Here is a 14,137-nt window from a genome sequence, read left to right as displayed (position 1 = left end):
CTCTTCTAGCAAATACTGTCCTCCTCCTCTTTCGTCTACACTTTCTTTGAATTAAGGAGGGAGAAAAACCAGTGCTTTCTTTAGAAATAAAACTTTTTTGTTTCTGGTTTCCTTCTTTTATCAGGTAAGCAGCCATATAAATAAGTGGTGACCTTGTACATTTGTAAATTGTCAGGACACACAGGGAAGAGCTTCTCTATCTTCTGAATATTAACATGAAACAATGTGGGTGGTATCAAGCGTATCAATTAAAGCTCTCAGAAAAGATTAAAATCTATAGTAATGGTAGAGAGAGATAGGAGATTTTGTGTGTGTGTGTGTGGGGGGGTGTTATGCATTTATTTTCCCAACTGTTATGCTAATTCAGATGCCTTAATGGAAGTATCCAGCTTTTCAACTTTTTATCACCAGAAAAAATTTTAAGTCTCAGTTGACATTTCAGTTTAAACCCTTTCTGACTAACTACTAATCTATCAAGGCACTAGCCTTACATATGGTACCCAGATGCATCCTCCCTTGATCTTTGTCTATTTGGTAGGGGTTCATCTGAGCCTGATCCTCTGGGTGAGCACATGACTGAGGCCAACCAATTAGAAAATGCTATTGCCTTTGCCTTAGTGCTTTGGGATGGAGACATGACCTAAACTTGTGGTTTCCAAGATTTTGGTCTCAGGACCCCTTTATGCTCTTAAAAATTATTGAGGACTCCAAAGAGCTTTTGTTTAAGTAGGTTATACCTATTGGTATTTACTATATTAAAATTTTTTAAATATAAGAATATCCAAACACACATTCCATTAGCTATCAGAGTGATGACATCACTACACATCACGTAGCCTCTGGAAAATTCTACTGTATCTAATGAGAAAATGAGAGGAGAAAGACACATAATGACTTAGTATGAAAATACTTTTGACTTTGTAGACCCTCTGAAAAGATCTTGGAGTCTCCCGGTGTCCCTAGATGGACTCGAAAACTACTCATTTGAATTATAGCTTACAGAAGCCAATACGTGTCTGAACTTCCTAGCTGCATGAGCCAATGAATTCCTTCAGGCTTAAACTAGCGTCAGTCACTTGCAACCAAAAACATCCTCATACATCTGGATTTCCAGTTGGGGACCTCAGAGGAAGAGAGTAAGTGTGAGGAAAAATACAAAGGACTGTGGCACAAAATTATTCAAGCAGCAATCTGGGCAGCAGAATATAATATCAAAAGCCCGAGGAAGGAAAAGTTCAATGAATTTTAATAAACATGGCAGACATCGGAAAACATTGTCCTAGTTGTTCCCAAATAAGTGTCATCAAACTCCATGAGAAATTGATGTGGCTCAGCTCCACTTTACTAAAAGATAACAAGGGCATCAGAACTAAAACCAAAATGTCAATTTCATTAGTAGAACTGACTATATTTATCTTATTAGACTTTGGAAATTTCTAATTTAGAAAACTACTTCTGGGGGAAAAGCATTAGGCTATTTAGGTCAAAAATTTTAAATTTCCCCAGTATTCTCTATTCTATAGAGCTGTATTTTCTCTAACAATGTGTCTAATTTCTAAATCTCAGCTTTTTATTTCTTTTTAAAAATTATTTATTTTTGGCTGCGTTGGGTTTTCGTTGCTGCGCACGGGCTTTCTCTAGTTGCATTGAGCGGGGGCTGCTCTTTGTTGTGGTGTGCAGGCTTCTCATTGCGGTGGCTTCTCTTGTTGCGGAGCACGGGCTCTAGGCCTGCGGGTTTCAGTAGTTGTGGCTCGCAGGCTCTAGAGCGCAGGCTTTTTTTTTTTTTTTAATTTTATTTATTTATTTTTGGCTGCATTGGGTCTTCGTTGCTGTGCGCGGGCTTTCTCTAGTTGTGGAGAGCGGGGGCTACTCTTCGTTGCAGTGCACAGGCTTCTCATCATGGGGGCTTCTCTTGTTGCAGAGCACAGGCTCTAGGCACGCGGGCTTCAGTAGTTGTGGCTCGTGGGCTCTAGAGCGCAGGCTCAGTAGTTGTGGCGCACAGGCTTCGTTGCTCCGTGGCATGTGGGATCTTCCCAGACCAGGGATTGAACCCGTGTCCCCAGCATTGGCAGGCGGATTCTTAACCACTGCGCCACCAGGGAAGTCCCTAAATCTAGCTTTTAGAGAAACTTCTGAACATTCTTTTCTAATAGGCTGAGTTTGTAATTTATATGTTTACACAGTAATATAATCTATCACCACCTGTACTGGGTTGAATAGTGTCCCCTCAAATTTCACATCCACATAGAACCTTGGAATTTGGAAATAGGGTCTTTGGAGATGTGATTAGTTAAGATGAGGTCATGCTGAATTAATATGGGCCCTAAATCCAATGCCTGGTGTCCTTAAGAAGGGCAAGTAAAAATACACACAGAGAAGAAGGCCATGTGAAGACAAAGGCAAAGACTGAGTGATGCAACTGTAAGCCAAGGAACGCCAAGGATTGCAGGCAACCACTGGAAGCTAGAAAGAGGCAAGGGAAGAATTCTTCTTTAGAGACTTTAGAGTGAGCATGGCTTTGCTGACACATTGGTTTTAGATTTCTGGCCTCCAGAACCACGAGAGAATAAATTTCTGTTGTTTTAAGTCACTGAGTTTGTGGTACTTAGTTATGGCAGCCCTAGGAACTAATACATTGCCTGATTCAGTCAGTCAAAAGTTCATCTTAACTCTATCACCCTTCCTTTGGGGAAAATACTATGTTAAAGTCAACCAGAGCTTCACCTTACATCCATTTTTTAAAAAATTGTGTTAAATACACCTAACAAAATTTACCATTTTAATCATTTTAAAGTGTACAGTTCAGTGGCATTAAGTATATTCAAAATGTTGCTTGCACCCATTTGTAATCCACTCAGTTGTGGCTATTAGCCAATTGGGAAAGAGGCAAGAGTAGAATAAGCCTTAGTGGAAGAATAATGCATTACCAAATCTGTTCTTGCTTACATCTAGTGCTAATGAGGAGAGTCTAACCCCAGAAAAGCCAGAAAATTTTGCCTTATTTATATTGAAAGTGTGATTAACCACAGGAAAACTAAAGTACTAGGAGGACTAAATGTAAATACACCAGTACCAGAAAAACTCAACTGTCCTTCACTCAGTAATTCACTTCTACTGATAGACTTTCATCTTTATAATGAAAGTCATTATGACAGCCAAGTGTTTACCCATCTTTTATGTTCTCAGTTAGTGTAAACTCAATTTTCATTATTAAAATCTCAGGAATGGAGAGACTAAATCCCTGGGCACTTCTAATGCTTTATATACAAACTCTGAACTTTTCCACTTTCTACACCCCCCAAATATGTTCCTGAGGTATTTATCAATCTTTGGAAATGCTACTGTCTTCCTACTTTCCAGAAAGTTTTCTTTGTTGTAACACTTGATTCCCAGATGAATTCTGAAGAAATGTCACATGGTAACAGGAGTTAAAAAGCGTGTGGATACTGCAATATTCATTCAATAATCAGCAGTAAAACAAAAAGTCCCACTAGACAGCAAGGTCACTAGGCTTATCCTGTGTAAATTTTGTTAGAGCTTCCTAAATTCAGCTGAGATGAATATACTCGAGGAAAACTGTTGAAAGACAAGCATCTATTATAATTGTCCACTTTAATTCTATTAACATTACTTCTTTTCAGCAATTTTAGCAGGTTTAACAAACTAACCTCCATATACTTTAAAAGGCTTAATTCATCTTCACCCTTCCCAATTAAAATTTTTTTTATAAATTTATTTTTTATTTATTTATTTTTGGCTGCATTGGGTCTTCGTTGCTGTGCGCGGGCTTTCTCTAGTTGCAGTGAGTAGGGGCTACTCTTCGTTGCGGTGCGTGGGCTTCTCATTGCAGTGACTTCTCGTTGCGGAGCACAGGCTTCAGTAGTTGCAGCACGCGGGCTCAGTAGTTGTGGCTCGCGGGCTCTAGAGCGCAGGCTCAGTAGTTGTGGCGCACGGGCTTAGTTGCTCCGCAGCATGTGGGATCTTCCCGGACCAGGGCTCGAACCCGTGTCCCCTGCACTGGCAGGCGGATTCTTAACCACTGAGCCACCAGGGAAGTCCCCAATGAAAATTTTACTGAATTTCACCATTGCTGCTTTTATAGATACAGAAAGTCCCTTATTTTCTGTTATTTGTGAAACAAAAGTGCCAGTTTCTTTCCATGAATAATAACGGAATATTCTAAATTGAAAGGGTGCTTATCTACCAGCTTATATAAAGGATAAAGAAAAAGACCCCAATTCATTTAAGGTTACAGAACCTATAGTGGGCAGGATTAGAATTTATCTCTCTGAAAATTCAAGACATTTAAAAATCATTTCAAATTTGGGGGCGCTAGAGGGAATAAAGATAGAAAGGTAATGTAACCAACCATTTGCTCATCTTTAGTTTGAAATAAAGAAAACATACTTTCACATACATATCTCTCATTTGAAACTAGTTAAGAATCCATTGGCTCACAGGCTCTATGGTGATAGATTATTATAGGAGGTGGGTTCATGATGTGGCTTCAGTTTTAAATCCACTGTCAAAAATACTAGCAATATACATACTCAAAAGAAATTTTACTAATTAATTTTCTCCCACCTCAATTCCACCCATCATCCCCTTTGTACTCCCATTATTTAAAATGAAATACATAACAATGTGAATCTTCAGTTAGAGTGTAAGTCCACGTTCTAGTTGGCACAATAAAACATAACCATCAAACTGAGATTTTAATTGTATACAAATGTTGATGATTATACATTTTTTTTGACATTTTGCTTTTCATTTTTATGCTTCCCGGTTTTACCAAAGCTGAGAAGAAAAAAAACATACATATACATGTGTGTGTATATAATGTTTTTTATTCAGAAGTTGAAAGGGCTAGAAAGGGAACTAAGAAACCCATGTGAAATAGCCACAGGTGATTCATATCACTCTTTATGAAAGACACATGAAGATAAGTGGCAACAAAAGCTATTTTCATGGTAACCTCATATCCCACAAATACTGAAATGAAAATTGCCACCACCGGGGTTCTATTTCCAGGTTTGTGATTGTGGCTCAGGGGGGAGGAACATTCTCTAATCTCATTCTTTAAGATCGGTGCTTTTCACCTAAAAGCAGAGCCTTTAGCGAAGAAGCCTGATACCACAAAGCCATGGGACAGTGGGAGAAAGAGAAGCCAGCTACCTCTCCTCAAGATGCTCTGCCGCAGGCTCCTAAGCTTCGCTAGGGAGGATCCTCCTGAAGGTACAGACTTGGAGTTGGGAAATCCTACGGTAGGGCGAGCCGACTTAAAAGCAAGCGGGAAGATAAGGCAGGATAGGATACCTCCTCCTTCGCCAACCTCGGGCTGTCACAGCAGCTGCGGTTCTGCCACCCACGCAGCTTTGTAAGGCACCTCCAGGGTCCCTGGCGCCTTTCCTCTTCCCCTCGGGAGACCTGCTTTGCCGCCCCAAGAGCCGGCCGGAGTAGCTGACAAACGCCAGGCTCGGCAGGGGATTGCTTCTGTCTGGAGCTCGGCTGAGGCAGCGTTCATGTCTCGCGCGCACACGCGTTCTCCCAACCAATCCCGCGCTACTCGCGCGCCCAGGAGCGTTCCCCGGTCCTGCTCGGGCTGCGCCGGCTCCTTCCCGCTCCCAGCACTCGGCAACCGAGCTCTTACTCCTCCCCTCACTCTCCACGAGTTCCACGATTCTCGGTGTAGCTCCGCCCCTGTCCCCGAGTCCGCCCCCGCGACCTCCCGAGCTTGTGCTCTCCTTTCCCCTCAGTCTCCTGCCGTCCAGCGGCCCTGGGTCTCGCGCTCCGCAAAGCGACAAGAGTCTCTCCCGCCTCGCTCCTACGCCTCCGCGCGCTCTCCCTCAGCAGCCACCGCGTAACCCACCCGCAGCTCGCTGTCTTGGACCCGGACTCGGGGTCGCGCGCCCTGACTCCGCCTACTCCCCCCCGCGGACTCGCGCCCTCCGGGCCCGGCCTCTCGCTTGCGCAGGCCGCCGAGCACTCTCCTCGCGCTTCCCGGGCGCTCTCGCGCTTTCCGAGGCGAGCGCGCTCCCGGCCCGCGCGCTCCAGGCTCTGGCTTTTCCCGGCTCCCGTCAGTGCGGTGACTGCGCTGGGAAACATGGCGACCGAGGGAATGATCCTCACTAACCACGACCATCAAATCCGGGTCGGAGTCCTCACAGGTAACCGGGGGAGGAGGTCCAGAACCGCCGCGGCTGCTGTCCCCGGCTTGCCTCAGGCTTCTCGCCTGTGGTGACCCTTCTCTGTGGCCTCGGGAGGAGGGAAGGCTGAGGAAGGGGACTGGGGTGGGGGGGCGGACGTTTTACAACCGTTGAGAACTGCTGGAGGTTGGGGTGTTCCCGCGGAGTCCCCCGGGAGCTGGGGCCGACCCCGTGGGATGTCAGGTCCCAGTGCCTTCGCAGCCGAAGTCCTGGGCCCCTGGGGACAGAGGGGTCGGTGCGGCGGCCGCTGCGGGGCTCCTTGCTGCCAGTGCAGGCGGCGGGATCCCGGCTCCGCAGGCTGAAGCACGCCGCTCTCGGCTGGCCCGCGCGCTTCCTCCGCTACTGCTGGTCCCAGAGAGGGGGGAATCCCATTTCCACCCCCTCCCTCCTCTCCCTTCCCCCCACCCGGGCGGCCCCGCTCTGCTCTAGCCGTGCTTTCGCGGGGCACCGGCCGGAGCCGACACGGTTGTTCGTTAGGCAGAACTCTGCTCCGCCTCCGGCTGCCCCTCGCGAGCCGGGAATTCCCTCAGCCACCCACGGGACACCCCTCGTCTCCCCCGGGAGGTGGGGGATCGGCTTGCACCCGGACCTCGGAAAGTGTTTGCATTCCGCCTTCCCAAGCAAAGGGCCCTCTGCCCGCCTCTTCGTTTTCTTAGAGGGACAGGCTGTTATCTGCGGCGGGGGGGATCCAGCCCTTTTTACTTGAGAGGGAAGGATTCCCCCACTCGGGCTCCTCTGTTCCCCTCCCTTCTGGGACCACCCCGCGCCCGGATGGTCCTGAGGCTTGTGAGGAGCGCACTTTTCCCGGGTCGCGTTTCCCTCCCTCGCGGAAGCCGTGTGTGCTCTGCATGTCTGATTCCGTTGCGCTGTATTTGGGTAATATCCCTCAGTTCGGCGATAGGCAGTTGCTGCAGGGCATGACTTCCGAGATGAATAGCAAGCCGATTTGTAGGGGTTTCTGCTGTGGTTCTGTAGTTGGTAAGGTTTCTGTGTAATTGAGTGGCGAGGTGGGGGTTAAAGAACTATATTTGGAACCTGAGGGCTTAGTTCGGAGTGAAGGAAATCCAGGACTTGCTGATTTCGGAAAAAGAAGCGAGGTAGACGGGAATCCTGGTGTTCTCCTCCCACCTCCCGCCCCCCCCCCCCCAACACACACACACACATACACACAGACTTTTAAATTTTTTTTCCCTTGTCAAGTTCTGACAGGTTGAGACGGTGCTCGAGAAGGAACTAAATTGAATGAAACTTGCTTTTATTTTTAGGTAGAAAAAATCTCTCTTGGTAAGATAAAAAATGCAAAGCTTAATTTCGCTGCTGAGTTTTATGAAAAAGATTTACATGGTACCCCTTCCTGTCTTTTAAGTAACTGGGTCGCCTTTCTCTGATATTGTTTCCAGATGTTGTTGGTGATTTATTGAATTTTCCTAATTGAAAGCCCCTGAGATAGAGAAACTAGTCTAAACCAGTTGCAGGGAAGGGACCCTCCCCCGCCCCCCTCCCCCCGCATTAGAAGATGCGCTGTTCTCTTCTTTTGGTGCTGAAGCTCTTGCCTTGTGTGAAGATTCAGTTGTAACTCAGAAGTCTTGGAGTTGACATTGCTGATTTTCAAAGAATCTAATTGCGGGGTGTAAAAGTATATACCCTATATCAACCCTCAACTTGCACTTTAAATTCTAGACGTGCTTTGAAAATTATTAGAGTAGTGAGAATGAGGCTTAATAGAAACCAAAGTATGTCAACTGTCCATGGAAATGAAAGGTCATAGATGTTTTAAAGTTAAACCATAGAGATTAGAAAAAATTTCTTTTTTGTTTATTTAAGCTTTCTATAATAGTTTTATTTAGTGAATCATCTTACCTGGGTTAAGTGACATTGTAGATAGCTGTTGTACAGAATGCTTTGAAAGCTGCAGCCCTTATCTGTGTCTCTGCAGTCCAGTAGGGATGACATTGGTATGCAAACAACTGAAGAAACAGTGTATGTCATCACTGTGCTAAAATTGTCTAAATAAATTACTTGTGTGATTGAGAGCTAAATGTAAAAGGTATTCCATACTCAGATGGATTAGGAGCAAATGTGATTACCTGAAGGGATAATTTGGTACATTTACCAGGGCTAAGAAGAAACTGACATTTTTAAGGGGAGTTGAAAGTCAGTGGCAACCTTATAAATGAATATGTTGCTGAGGGTGAGGCTCTTCAGCAGAATAAAAATGTAATGCAAAGGCCCTGGAATGCCCAGGTAGGATAGGTGGGTGGCACGAGCAGAATGTCAATGAGAGAAGATAACTTTGGCAGTGGAATTAAAGACAATCTAGGGAAACTCTCATGAGAATGAGGTACAGTAGTTTAGGGGGAGAAGTCTAGGGTCAGGAATAAGGATATAGGTGAAGGAATGAAAAGGAAATTGCACATTTGGGAGAAGTGGTAACAGAGGACAATAGAATTTGGTGATAAAATGGATATTTGAAGTCAGAAATAACTCTGAGAGGTTTTTACTTAAAGTTAGTGATATAAGTATTGTCTGCTATGATAGAGCCTGGAAATGTGGAGAAGAATCAGAGGAAAGAGCAGCAGTCCCCAGTCTGAATAGTGGATTTTACTACAAACAGCTTAATATTTATGGTCTTAACATTCCATGTGATTTTGTACACACAAAGAAGACCTACAGAAATAAAGCCATGTTACACAATTTTGTCTTGTAGAACTTCCAAGTACTGCAGTTTTACTATGTAAAATTATTCTTTACTGAACTTAAGTACTATGATTTCATACTTAAGAAAATTGAATTGAAGCCACACTTAAAACCTTGATTTTATGAGTTATAATTTGTGGCTTTCTTAAAGGTGGAAGGCTTGTTTTATAAAATATCCTCTCCATGTTTCATAATAGTGATTTTAAGTATTTTATCTAAGTCTGTTTTACAGAGGTTTTAGAGGAAAACTTAGAGGTTTTAGAGGTTTTACATATTTTAGAGGAAATGCACATATTTTACAATATGTTAGTATTTTGGTGAATTGTGTTGTCATTTCTAAAATCTTTGATTTCTTTGTGACATCTTTGATTATGTCTTGAAAGATAGTTTTTATACCACTTTGAAACTTTTCATCTTCTAGGTGTTTTTGTAATCTTTATCTCAGGTATGGATTTGGCAAATATGGTACGCAGTCTATTGAAACTTCGTATCAAATGAATTAACTTAGAATTTTGAAAGAATATGGTAGGAAAATATTTAGCAAAGGCATTTCTTTTTTTTATTACTATCTTGAATCATTCAGAACTTGGAAATCAGAGTATGATAGCTAATGTAACATGGATATGTTAGTTATATTATCTTTTTGTTCAGGAAAATGGGAACATTTACATAGGTTTTCATGGAAACATTTTATGTTGAAGATTATTGTCGATCTCTAAAAACAATATCTTTGTTAGTAACTGTTTTATGTTGATTTGTTAGAAATGAAAGTTATATGGTCTTTAGTGATCTAAGCTCTAGTTTTTAATGCATCTGTATCTAATGTTCTTTACTTCTATTACTATTTTTAACAGACTAAAGACAATGTGATGATGAATAACATGAGGCAAATAAACAAGTATCTGTTGCTTTGAAACTAGAAACAAGATGTGGGGCAGATGTAGGAATTTTTATTATTTTTTTTTTACAACTTCAGTAGTAATTATACTTACAGTCTTAACAAGTACACAGCAGGCTCACTATATCAAATGTGTCATTTTCCACCTATTTTTGTCTATTTCTAAAGAAGCTGTTTATCAAGGGAGCACACTACTTCTACCACTGTAAGTTCCGTGGAAACATCAGGAAAATAATGAATACATATATGTTTGTGATATAGAGTGGGATAGATTATGTTTCGTTGGTTATTAAATATCATGTTAGCTAGCTACTGCTAATGTTTGGTATACCAAAGCACTTAGCTAAAGATGATAATCCATTACCTAAATATTCACTAACAGTGGCATGGATGAGAAAATGATACAAATTTTTAGGAAAGGGCATTTTAAAATCATGTTTTTGCTCTAGTAATATACATTTTATTGCACTAAATTGTAGATTTGTAATCAGGAAGAGTTATTAGACATATATAAAACTAGATAATAAAGATTAAATAAAAGACTAATTGTAAACTAGAAACCAAAAATATTAGTTACATGTAGGGGGTATTTCAGTCATTTATAAATCAAGTCATTCAAAATATTAAAAAAACAAGTTCTAAGCTAAGGAGGTAATAATCATTTGACTCTGGAATTGTTCAGTCGTTTATTTTATTTAATTCCTCATGCTTATCCTTGTGCATTATGTGTGTCAATATTATTTTCTGAAAAGCCCATTTACTGATAAAGATATATAAATATATCTTTTGAGAATAGATGTTGTCATTAAGTAAGGCAAATCACTATTGCAAACAAAACCTATATCCTGTGAAATGGAATTGTGTGTACTGGCAAACATACCAATATTGATCTATATGACTGTTATTAAAACGAAGCCTATTTCTCAAACTAGGTCGTTCTTTCATGAATTTTTGGTTGGAAGCAATGTATTCGTGATTAAAGTAAGAAATCATTACATTAACGTCTATTGAATACATTTAATACTATCACCACTGGCCCAAGACTTTATAAACTAGTAGTATGTAAACACAGTTAAGAGTTTTAACTATATTCAAAATACATATGACTGTTTGACTTTAAGGTATGTCGTGGAGAATCAGCAGTATGTTATTGGGGAGGAAATGATGAATGAATCTGTTTTTCTCTTACTGGTGAGAGATTCCTGGTTAAGGTGAATAGGGTGCTTTTTTGATACAGTGAGTAAAATAGATAAAGTCTATACTTTGCACCTGTAAATAGGATTGAAGAACTAAGCATATTTGGAATTTGAGATGTTAAAAAAAAAATCCTAAAAAAAAAAAATTAAACCACAAGGGGTTTCTTCCTTCACATCTGGGCAGAGAAGATGAATACCAAGGAAGAAGAAAAGATTATTTAACCTGTTTAAAAGTAGTTGGATCTCTCAGTGCTTTGTGACCACCTAGAGGGGTGGGATAGGGAGGGTGGGAGGGAGATGCAAGAGGGAGGAGATATGGGGATATATGTATATGTATAGCTGATTCACTTTGTTATAAAGCAGAAACTAACAAATGATTGTAAAGCAATTATACTCCAATAAAGATGTTAAAAATAAAAATAATTGGATCTGTATTTAATATGAATAGCATGAAACCTTACTTAATTTTTGAGCGACCTCCCCGAAAAGCAAATGTCTAATGAGGTATTGTGATGTAGAAATTCCATCCAGGTGGTTTAACGAGTTCATAAGTGAGTTTGTACTTAACTGATTTAAACTAAGTAAGCAGAACTTCTTGAATATATTGTAATTAAAATAAACAACTCCAACAACTTTTACAGTAGTTTTGCCAGTAAGTATACATTTTGAAAGAATGGAATTAAATTTACTATGCTTTAAAAAATGTCCTGATTTGACAAATAAAGGAGCAAGCAAATGTGGTGGAAGGAACTTTACGCAATTTGTGCCCTGCTTCTCAAGTTGGGATACATGACATTGTGTTCAAGGGATTCTCTAAGGATTCTAAGCCTTAGAATCTAAGCTATGGGAACAAACATAATAATTCTTGAAGTATCAATTTTACTTAGAGTATATAATTTAAACCACTTTAATATTACAGTAAGCATGAGTAAATTAGGCATGAATGTAGAATTTTAAAGGAGCTTTTAGACAAAAATCAAACTTCAGAGAAATTTCAAGTGAACCCATTGTATAACTCCAGACCTCATTGTTCTTCTGTTATTGGTACTTCGGTGAGAAAAAACTAAGGCGCACAGGGCCACAGAAAGAACTCTAGAAGACTCTATCTAATGCTAGTTTGGCCAGTAAAGTCCTGTAACTTTGAGCAGAATTATTTAACTCTCTCTCTCAGCTGTTCTCACCACTAACATGAAGGAGGCTTATATGGCAATATAGGTTTCTATCCTTTAGTATCTTGACCAGCCAGAAAGAGAAATATAGTATCCCAGGCTTAGGTTTTTTTTTTTTTTGTCTTTATAATGGGAATGATTATAGGGGAGGGGTAGATTCTACATTAAAAATGCAAGAGGATAAGAAATGGAAGAAAGAATGAAAAATTTCAGTGATTAGGTCCAGTCAGTATAAACCGAAGGGAAAATATTTAGATTTTTTTTCATTTAGAAATTTTTGTGGTATTAATCACAAAATTAACAGTAGTTTCAGTTTTACACTTAATTTCAGACTCAGCTCACACTTCATTTCCTCAACAAAATCTTTCCTAGGAATATTCTCTACAATGATGTCTTTCTTTCTTTTCCTTTAGTGTTTATAAATGTTGCTACACCCTGTAATCATGTACATGTGGGAGGCTGCAAGATGTAGTTTAAAGAAAAAAAAAAAAAGACTTTGGAGTCAGACTTGTATTTCAGATCTCAAATCCTGATATGCCCTTTATTTTGGAAAGTCATTTAACCTCTATGAATTTCAATTTCCTTCTCCAAAATGAAGATGGCAATGCTTACTTCACAGAGTTGTTAAGAACTGAGGGGACTTCCAGTGGTTAAGAATCCGCCTTCCAGTGCAGGGAACACAGGTTCGATCCCTGGTCAGGCAACTAAGATCCCACATGCCCTGCAGCTCTAGAGCCGGCACACCACAACTAGAGAGCCCACCTGCCGCAACTGAGACCTGACGCAGCCAAATAAATAAACAAATATTAAAACAAAAAACCAACAAAAAAAACCAACAACAACAAAAAAACGGGACTTCCTGGTGGTGCAGTGGTTAAGACTCTGTGCTGCCAATGCAGAGGGCCCAGGTTCGATCCCTGATAGGGAACTAGATATCACATGCATGCCACAGCTAAGAGTTCACATGCCACAACTAAGGAGCCCATGTGCCGCAACTAAGGAGCTGGTGAGCTGCAACTAAGGAGCCCATGTGCCACAACTAAGGAGCTGGCGAGCTGCAACTGAGGAGCTGGCGAGCTGCAACTAAGGAGCCCACCTGCCACAACTAAGGAGCCCACCTGCTGCAACTAAGACCCGGTGCAACCAAATAAATAAATTAATTAATTAATTAAAAAAAAAGAACTGAGGTAATGTATGTGAAAATGCCTACCATGTATGTCTAACTTGGATTATACAGTTGACTCTTGAACAGTGGGGTGGGGGGGGAGTAGGGGTGCCAACCCCCCGTCCCCCACCCCCCACAGTACAAAACCTGAGTTTAACTTTGTAATTGGTCCTCCATAGGTGTGATTCTCCCCTATCCAAGGTTCCTTATATGTTGATTCAACCAACCTTGGATTGTGTAGTACTATAGTACTTACTGAAAAAAATCCTGGGTGTAAGTGGACCCGTACAGTTCAGACTGCTCTGGTTCAAGGGTTAACTGTATACTCAGTAATCTTCTTTTCCTCTTCATATGCTATTTTGGCATAATTTGCTAATAGCTTCATGTATAAACATCTTCTTTAAAGTAGATTTTAAAGTTCTTGAAACAGGTGATGGTGTTCTTCGCTTCTTCTGTGCCCTTTTGTCGTAGCACCTATTAATGAAGTATTTGCATAGAAGATGTTTAATTAAAAAAAATTGGATGGTGTGACACTTAGTAGTTTAGGAAGCAGCTACTGAGAAACATTTAGATAAACTAGAACTTTGCAATTATTACTAAAAAGACAGTTCAGGGTAGATGGAGTGGGGTTTAGTATTTTTCTGTATATTTATTACTGGTAATAGGATGATACCAATGATGTCTATTTGAGATATTTTATACTATCAAATTTAATATTTTATATATTTTTTATATTTCCCTTATGTATTTCTTTATATATTTTTTAATCTATTTTCTAATTAATTTGTATTTGTATTCTTAGTTGA

At 40.8% G+C, this 14,137-nt stretch overlaps 1 protein-coding gene and 1 long non-coding RNA gene across 13 annotated transcripts in view; one reads left to right on the top strand and one right to left on the bottom strand.

The window, feature by feature from the left end:
• LOC309655992 overlaps positions 1 to 14,137 on the bottom strand; it is a 318,822-nt gene that overhangs the window by 122,351 nt on the left and 182,334 nt on the right. The gene's annotated exons all lie outside the window — the stretch shown is intronic.
• The window catches only part of GPHN (gephyrin), a 638,461-nt gene continuing 630,048 nt past the window's right edge, over positions 5,725 to 14,137 (top strand). For 3 of the 12 annotated variants that reach the window (XM_082451607.1, XM_082451608.1, XM_082451604.1), the window contains exon 1: positions 5,745 to 6,167. In XM_082451607.1, coding sequence (XP_082307733.1) covers positions 6,104 to 6,167 — 64 coding nt within the window. In that variant the 5' untranslated portion in view covers positions 5,745 to 6,103. Of the gene's footprint in view, positions 6,168 to 14,137 lie in introns of all 12 variants that reach the window. The other 9 variants (XM_082451600.1, XM_082451599.1, XM_082451602.1 and 6 more) reach the window with 6 other exon arrangements.

Source organism: Balaenoptera physalus, assembly GCF_965194825.1.
Source record: "Balaenoptera physalus genome assembly, chromosome: 2".
NCBI lineage: Eukaryota > Metazoa > Chordata > Mammalia > Artiodactyla > Balaenopteridae > Balaenoptera > Balaenoptera physalus.
This window is presented reverse-complemented; position numbering and strand designations above follow the sequence as displayed.